This window comes from Brachyhypopomus gauderio, chromosome 18 (assembly GCF_052324685.1).
Source record: "Brachyhypopomus gauderio isolate BG-103 chromosome 18, BGAUD_0.2, whole genome shotgun sequence".
Classification (NCBI taxonomy): domain Eukaryota; kingdom Metazoa; phylum Chordata; class Actinopteri; order Gymnotiformes; family Hypopomidae; genus Brachyhypopomus; species Brachyhypopomus gauderio.
In genome coordinates, this window is record NC_135228.1 from 18,148,500 (window position 1) to 18,157,591 (window position 9,092).

The window sequence follows — 9,092 nt, forward strand, 5'->3', positions numbered from 1 at the left end:
AGTCACTTGCTACATGAAATTTGTTTAATAGATATAAGGTTATTACAAGGGGGAGAAAATGGTTGAAGTGGATACATAAGGTCTGTGTAAATAATTGCACATTCAAGCCAGAATGTTAATGAGGTTGCTTACGGTTTATTTCTCTGTAAGCATACAAACAGCCCATCGCAACAAACAGATTTTAGAATACAATTTGTCACAATCTTTAATAATAGGTTATACCAGGTTTAGATAATGAATAACTATAATCAATTTTATGATTCATATGTAGTGGAGTAGTCGAGAGCAGCTCAAAAAAGACTCTTCTGGTCTTCATATCCCAGGATTGAGCTGAGGTCCATTAAATAGCTCAAAGGCATAGAGGTTATTGAATTCACACCATAAGCTTCACTTTAACTACCAGATTATTAAATTCTACATACATTGTCAGCAGTCAAAGGAAATATGACACACAGCATCTGAAAAAAAAGCACATTGTGCACATTATGTTTATTTTGCAACGTCGGTCATATAAATGCAGTAACAGAACATGCTCAAAATGAAATGTGAAACCATGAAGTATATTTTAACTCACAAAAATTCCTTCCCACAGCCTAATGGTCCAAAGTAGAGCTCTGAAGGCAGGCATGCTCCTTGTCTACAAACTCCCTTGAGGACGGCACAGCTCCAAGGAAACGATGCAGCCTCATTCTCTTTACCATGAGGAAAACGCCATATTCCATACACACAAAATGCATCCTCATTACTCCCCATATTATTATAATAAATAATAAATAATCTTGCTGCCTGTTCTCCGTTACCAAAGCATATGTTTTACCGATACAGTGCAAAGTAATAACAAAAGACAATGTGCAAATGGAAAAACACACTTACGGTGCAGGGCTAAGACAACCAGTAGGACCAAGATCAGTACACAGTGAGGTTTCATGTTTGCTCTTTGTTTTGCGAAGTGACAGAGGTCTGGTCATTCTTATTTTCTACTTACTGAGGGAGGAGTAAATGCAAAGAGGTCACAACAATTTGGACAATAAGTAAAAAAATTGGATTATGTAGGTGCATGAATGGCAGTGTTGTTTCGTATGCTGTGTTTTACACATTGTTCTCATTGGGTGAACTTAGAGCTTATTGCAAGAGGTATTCATGGAAGTCTCTATCATGTGATGTATGCTGCAGCAAATTGTCATGGCAGAGAAAAACACATGATAATCCTGATGGCTTCAATTTCCCTACAGCCTCCCTAGAAGGATTTTCGCATGATCAAAGATCAAACATTTACATCTTAATAGTGAGAAACAGCAGGCCTGTGTATATTCTACACATGTATGGTTTAGGTTTTGTCCATATGACAGAAACCAAATGAATTATTTTGGATGGTGAGACAATAGGACATTTACATTTATATGTAAACATTTATATGTCGTCATTTAGTGGAGATCTTTGTTCAATGTGCATCCAAAACATTATATAACAAATCTCATTTGTACATTGTACTTACTATTAATACTTACAATGAGTGCAAAGCTTGGGCACATTTTGGACACTGCTGAATCAACATTTTACATGCTGAGATGGAACCTTTGGTAGATTAACTGGGCAAAGAAAACCTCAATGTCATCAACATATTGTATTCAAAGAATATGAGATTGAAGTGTGATGATGGAACCTCATGGGCAATGGTGGGATTGTGGTTACCCTTTGTGATGGGACTGTGGGATTGTTATTTGTGGGAATTATTGAGAATAAAATTAAATTGGGCTAAAGTATTCCAATTTTGGAATTTTAATTTCCATTTAATGTTGAATATACTCCTCTTTCTCAAACTATACACATGGGCTCTTGCATGTGATATTTATTACAACACAAGGTACAATCAACAGCTATTGAAGTTTGTTTGCCAGTTCATACACAAGGTAATACACAAGAAGATTTCCCAAAAAACAGGACATTTCAGAGGCAGTTGGCCTTTGTGATGAGTTTCCATGATGATGAGCTATGAAGATTTCAGTGTATTTGTGAATTATTACAGCATTATATTTACAAATATTATGATGTAATAATTAGGTGAAGAAAAGCATTATTCATATGCTATAATCATAATAAAATTCTTCTTACAATTATACACAATGCATAATAGAAGTATTAACAGTTATTAAGATTCCATATACTATGACATATTCCATGTTTTATATTTAGTGTTACTTCTCATTAGCAACCTAAAGTCATCTAACATATATTATATAATTACATAGCTACATGACCATGTAAAGAGTTAATATGAATAGAAAAGGCCATAGTGACAAACAGGAGTTTAAATTCATGAAAGTGTAATTTCACAATTGAGATGATCATTTTAGACTGTTCTGTTTAGGCACATTTACAGAGCTTTAAGTGACCTTAAATACAATTCTTCTGGCAATAAGCACTATCTGTGTCCTGATTGGACTCAATTTTATGCCATATATTATGGGATTGACAACAGGAGGGAAAACTAAAAAGACAGCCGAATTAAAGTTTTGCAACATCTGAGGAACATCTAATTTTAATTGTGTGTGTGAAGCATCAAACAGTGATAATGCCATGAAATTTGAGAAAGCCACCAAATGTGGAACACATGTTCTCATGAACTTATTTTGTTTCGGTTTAGACTGCTTACAGGCAATTACTATCTTCACATAGGAAAAAATCACAAACAACACCAGAATGTTCAGCAAACCAAAAAAAATCAATTTGATTATTATTTCAGAAATATGTGCACTGCATGCAAGTCTCTCTAGGTAAAAACTTCCACAGTACAGTTTATTTACATTCTGTCCACATATGGGATTCCTAGCTGCCATTAAAATGATCACTAAAGTTGTGCAGCAAGGAAACATCCATATGAATGTCAGTAATTTCAATACTGTCACATAAGTCATAACACTGTGGTAATAGAGGGGCCTGCATATTGCTAGGTACCTGTCAAGTGACATTACGCTCAGATTTGTGAATTCTCCTATGCCATAGATGAAAATTGCATAACTTTGCACAATGCATTCATGAATTGAGACTGAACTGATTTGCATGGTTAAATCAGATAAAAGCTTTGGATAAAATGCTACAGTTCCACACAAACCATTAATGCACAAATTACACAAAAAAACATACATTGGTTGATGTAGGGCTTTCTCCATTACAACAGCAAGGATCAACACAGAATTGAGAAAAACTGTTATTAAAAAACCAGTAAGGGTAAATACAAATATAATGAACCTGCTAGTCATATCGGTCTCATTAAGAGCCGTGAATAAAAGAGTCACTGCAGAGATGTTGTACATTTTACCTTAAAAATGAGAAGATAAATAGGTAAGAACAATTTGATAAGTTTTTCGTTTTAGAAATACATTGTTTTACATTATTTTACAATATGCAAGATAGTTTAAAGCATGAAAATTGTTGAATTGATGTATAACATAATGTAGCCTACTGTGTCTGTCAGGATCTGAGAGAGTGATGTCTATGCTCTGGTAGTTTGTGACTTTCCCCAAATAGAGTCTGTCTGTCTCTGAGGCTAATATACAGGCTAAAAGACATGTAGCTTCCCATGGGGCCCTCCACACGTGTCATTTCATCTCCCATATGGAAAACATCTCAGAATATTGTTCAGGGAACTGATTAAGTCTACTTATAAAACAAGCATGAGAAAATATGGACATTTATTAAAAAATCAACAGTATGTCTAGGTATGTTATGCAAAATAATATTTTAGTTTGAACTTTTGCGTGGAAGAGGTCATTTCAAATTTGATGGCAGTGATGAACTACCACACAGAAGTCCACAAGAGTTCATGATGGGATAAATAGCCAGTGTAATATGTTTCTCTATACAACAAAAGTGAGTACCTCAAATACCATTCTTAGTCATTCAGATTATTGCATGTACAAACAAAAGCAAAATGACTCTGTATCCAAATAAAAAATGCATGAAGTAATATTAGTAATAAGTATTTCTGTTGAACATGGAATTAGGAATTAGACTGGAACTGGGTTCTATGATGAAATGAAGAAAAGATAAAAGCTTATTTTAGCATAAAAAGAGTCTGTGTTAGGTAAAAATGACCTCTGTGACATATAGGGTTATCTTTGTAAAGGGACAGTATGCAAGTCCTAAATGCAGAGATGCCAATAAGTGGTTTAAATAACTGAATGGACATTCCTGCCTCCCACGTGCACTGGTCACCCAGCACAAGGGACATGCACACTCTTTCACACACATAACACACCTGCCGCGTTGCGAATCATCTGATTATTAGTTATTGCATACACCTGTTTCTCCTTCGTTTTCCCTCTTATTAAAGCCCCCAGGTACCTGCCGGCAGTGCTGTGCGTTGCCAGTTGTCATGCAAGTTGAGGGTGAAGTAACTAAAAACACAACACTGAAGATGATCACTAAAAGCATAACTAGGCAAACTACGCTAATAAAACAACACGTTTAACACAATATAATTGTGCACACTCCCTCCTCCAGCGCGTGCCGCATAGAATGCCTGCCATCCATAGCATGCCGTGTTTAACAAGCAGGGAACGTAGCATGAACAAACAAGGCTTTGTGCACGTCATGAGGTCAGCAAAACCTGGCAATGAACTTGTGGGAGAGGAGAGTTTAAACAGGAGAACCAGTATAGGCAAGAGGTGTGTCTAGTAAACATTCTGATGTTGTTTCTGGGATCTGCTGGAGCCATTCTCCCTGCTTGAGGGTCACAGCCCCCAGTTCTCAGATTACTATGGGAACCACTGTTGCCTTCTCGTCCCCCATCTGTTCTAGCTCTGCTTTCAGCCTTTGATACTTTTGGAGCTTTTCATGTTCCTTGGTTCTGATGGTGCAATCATTTTGGATTGCTTCATCTATCCTCTTCTGCTGTTTGTCCACAGGTTCATTAGCCATTAATATTTGTCCGTCCGTATCTGGAGGTCCCACAGGATCTTAGCTCGGCCATTCTCCAGCACGTTCTGCTACACTGAGCAGCTGCAAATGGTTGGTTACTCAGCGTCATGGTTAGACAGGCGCTGTAACCATGATGCATCTCTGTTTGGCACTGGAGGGGGGAAACACTACAAGTGGACCTGCCACTTGAGCAGCATGAAGACTTTGATGGACTGATCACAGCCTTCATGCAATGTCTATTTTTATAAGTTACTTCTCTCCATTTTCCTTGTTTATTTCCATTTCTGCTTGTGTGATGTATATTAGTCTTGTATGCTGGTGCATTAAAACTTTAAGCCGAAATTGTGGCAGCAACGTTGAGCGAGCGAGAGGCAAGGGGTTTGTTGAAAAGTTTTTATTCCCGTTGATTTTCAACAATGAGAAATGCAAATGTGACGCTGGGCGACGACAGACGGATGAGACACAGAATCCGTTTTTTCGCGACAGACGTCACGCTTTATTTAACTGATATCGCACAATAGCGCACGTTGAACAGTAAACACACACAGCCACGTGTAGACATAGACAACGACGAGCACAGGACACTGCGCGAGCGCACATTAAATAGACAGACCACATTAGCCCCACGTGATTACGAGACGATTCACAGGTGAGACACATTATTCACACGACATAGCCATCACCACGGAGTTCACTGACGCAGACAAAGCACGTGGACAACGCATACACACGCCCAAAAGGCAGGGGCCGGGGTCCTCAACGTGACAGACGCCCCCTCCAAGGGCACTACCCGTCCCGGGGTGCCAACAGGACCGAGTGCCCCGAACCCACGGCGATGGGCGGATCCGATGCGCTCAGTCCTGCGTCTGGGAGGTGACCGCCCTCAGGGAAGCGTCCGCCACGGACCGCCTAGAACACTCTCCCTGGGAATACAAGGGAAAAGACGTTAGACAAACACAATGGAACAGACACGAATACACACACAGGTACATTCACGCACAGAGGAACAAGAGGGAAGAAGGGGTTTGGTACACATATGGGCAAACTCACGAACACTGGGACAGACACACATGACAGTGGCGCCAGGCTGCGCGCCAGGAGGAGGGCGATTAGGGGAGAGAGACCGGGAGCCACTGGTGCTGCAGGCGCTGCGGTGGGCGGTGCTTCTCCTGCCCTTGCTGCAAACCCTCCACCGGGCGCACCGCGGCTGGCGGACGCGCCAGGTGCAGCACGGTTGGACGACGCGCCAGGTGCAGCACTCTCCTCCTCCGTGTAGGAGCCCTCGGACAGAGGGTAATCCCCGTTTTCCTCTTCTTCCCCACCGTCGTCATCGGGGTAAGCGAAGCACTCCGACAGAGGGTACTCTTGCTCCTCCCCCTCTTTCTCACCTTCCTCGATGGTGGGAGAGGGACCTACGGGCGGAGGGAGGTAGTTCTCCTCCTCTGACTCCTCCTCCTCCTCCTCACCGTAGCCAATGGTGGAGGCGTCGCATAGCGACGGAGGGTAGGCTTCCACCTCTTCCTCTTGCTCCTCCTCCCCACCATAGTCGACGGTGGAGTTGTCGCATATAGAAGGGGGGTAGTCTTCCTCATCCCCTCCCCCACCGTAGTCCACCGTGGAGGCGGAGTCCTCAGGCGGAGGGTAGTCCTCTGCCCCAAACTCCTCCTCTGGGGTAGATGCTGTGGCGCCGACCACACATGAGCCTACCCTCAGAGGCGAGAGGGCGCGGGACGGAGGGGGGTTTCGCCTCATCCTCCATGTCCTGGCCGCGCCCTCGCGGAGCATCTCCGCCAGTTCGGGGTTGTCGCGCTCGCAGTCCCGAGCCGCAGCCAGCTGGAAGGCACACGCCGGGTCTGTCTCCATCTCCTCGAACGTCGGCGTGGTTTCATGGCGCGGAGGGGAGGGAGAGGCACGGTGACGCCGTTTGCAGGGCTTTTTGCCCTTCTTCAGCTTGGTCTTGTAGCCTGGCATTGTTGTTGGTGTCTCGGAAGGCTCGTCGTTCTGTGACGCTGGGCGACGACAGACGGACGAGACACAGAATCCGTTTTTTCGCGACAGACGTCACGCTTTACTTCACTGATATTGCGCAGTAAGCGCACGTTGAACAGTAAACACACACAGCCACGTGTAGACATAGACAACGACGAGCACAGGACACTGCGCGAGCGCACAATAAATAGACAGACCACATTAGCCCCACGTGATTACGAGACGATTCACAGGTGAGACACATTATTCACACGACATAGCCATCACCACGGAGTTCACTGACGCAGACAAAGCACATGGACAACGTATACACATGCCCAAAAGGGAGGGGCCGGGGTCCTCAACGTGACAGCAAAGACATAGCATAGGGACTGGCGTTGAGCTACTTGGTTTAGCATGCAACGCACAGCAATGACCGCAAAAACCTGTGGGTTTAATAGTGACTAAAAGGGTAGAGATGAAACAACCAGGACCAGCACACCATGACATAAATGTGTTCCAGTGTTTCTTCCATGTCATTGATACAATAACACCAAATGTCCCTATACTGTTTGTTGGCTAACAATAGCTGCATTGAAATGTAGCTCAATAGCTACCTACCTCGCAAGCAAAGCATGGAACACACATTTACTTAAACAGCTAGATAAGTAAATGCATTTTGTTGCAGACCTTGTCTTTTTTTCTGTATACAGAGATGGTAACCAAAATTCATATATAATGCCAACATTAGTAGGCGTGGAATAGTAACTTTTAACATATTTTTCAACATTTAAGAGTACAACCATAATAACCATGAGTCTCAAACTATTGGCTGTGTATAATTTACATAACATTACGTGTACCCTATCAAATTCAGTGTAATGCTATTCTAATAAGTCTGTACCATTATGTTGTCAACAATAAACTTGTACTCTGCTAGTAGCTAACATTACTATGGTCTTTCTCCTGGCTTAACATTAACCCACAGGTGATGCCATCTTGAGATCCAATCAAGTCTCCTGTTTTTGAAAACAAATCTTGTCTCCTGTTTTTGAAAGTCAAATCTTAGGTAAGACTCAAGTCCAAGCCACAAACTTGCATTCCTGTTTCTGCTACAGACCCATACAGACATGCTAAACTTCTTATGGCAGCCAAAAAGAGATTTGGATATTTATACTTTATGCTTTGTGTGTTTATTCAACTTATGATGAGTAAAACACAACTCATTATACATGTTCCTTTATTTTCCTTTCCTTTATTTCATTATACATACAAGTTGATTTCAGTTATTATTATGATGGGCATGGAGTGCAAAAATTATTAGTACTCCAAATTAAGGAAAAACTATCCAGCAGTCAACTGGTACAAAGACAAGACATATATAGACAGACAAACGACCCTTAGATGCAGGAGATTGTAATAGGCCCTGCCCACCAGAGGGACAAACACAAAGCAACAATTATATAATGATGATCCCCATGATTGTTTTAATATGTGCTCACATTTGTTGTCAGACTTGTAGTTGGATTGAGTTGTAAATTATTCCTGATTTTCCATATACACTGTGGTAAATAAAGTCTATTTGTATGTCACTAACATTTCAGTTCTATATAATTGTTTGTATCAGCAGTCTGCATTTTAATGCGTTAGACAAAAAAGACAATGACAAGTGACCTGACGAAACAAGATATTAAAAAGAATAATCTTAGGATGTAATTTCAACAGATATAATTATATATAATTTTACTATGGTGTAGTTGTTACTGAAAGAGTCTTTCATTATTAACTAAATATCAAAGTAATTTGAAAACAAATGACCTAGTCCGTGGAGAGCTGGTTGTTTACTTTTGCAACCTTTTAAAAAGTCTTCTTCTCAGCTCTGAGAGCTTAAGACCATACATGAGTGGATTGAGGAGAGATGGGATAACAAGAACTTCAACCTGAAAAAAATAATACCAGTACACTGGAGCAACATTCTCTGACCCATATCGAGTAAACAATGTGTCTAAAAGCAAAGTTATAGTAAAGTTCACCAGTGATATCAAATGTGGTACACAGGTCTTCATGAACTTCATGAACCTCCCACCAGGGAACTCTTGCCACTATGGGTAGGCTCAGTGGAGATCTGCGCGACGGAGAAGACGCCTGAGAGTGAGTTTGAGGGGGAGGACTCTCCGAGCGAGGAGGAGGAGGAGGAGTACCTT

General features: G+C 41.5%; 2 protein-coding genes across 2 annotated transcripts; both read right to left on the minus strand.

Annotated features, from left to right (window-relative positions):
- Positions 1–115: 115 nt before the first annotated feature.
- On the minus strand, positions 116–974 carry defbl1 (defensin, beta-like 1). Its single transcript, XM_076980155.1, has 3 exons — positions 874–974; positions 575–692; positions 116–458 (listed from the first exon to the last, which is right to left on the minus strand). The coding sequence occupies exons 1-3, from the start codon at positions 926–928 to the stop codon at positions 434–436; spliced, it is 198 nt and encodes a 65-aa protein (XP_076836270.1). The 5' UTR covers positions 929–974; the 3' UTR covers positions 116–433.
- A 1,410-nt stretch (positions 975–2,384) lies between these two features.
- Positions 2,385–3,314, minus strand: LOC143481521 (olfactory receptor 4B13-like). The gene has a single exon (XM_076979558.1). It carries the CDS (start codon positions 3,312–3,314, stop codon positions 2,385–2,387), a length of 930 nt encoding a protein of 309 aa, XP_076835673.1.
- Between the last annotated feature and the right edge of the window lie 5,778 nt (positions 3,315–9,092).

Bases quoted from the DNA above. Each gene is read 5' to 3' on its own strand.
- defbl1 (XM_076980155.1), bottom strand. From the start codon at position 928: ATGAAACCTCACTGTGTACTGATCTTGGTCCTACTGGTTGTCTTAGCC. The intron at 693-873 runs GTAAGTGTGTTT...CTCATGGTAAAG, and splicing joins GGTTGTCTTAGCCCTGCACC to AGAATGAGGCTGCATCGTTT. The intron at 459-574 runs GTGAGTTAAAAT...CTTTTTTTTCAG, and splicing joins GGCTGTGGGAAGGAATTTTT to ATGCTGTGTGTCATATTTCC.
- LOC143481521 (XM_076979558.1), bottom strand. From the start codon at position 3,314: ATGTACAACATCTCTGCAGTGACTCTTTTATTCACGGCTCTTAATGAG.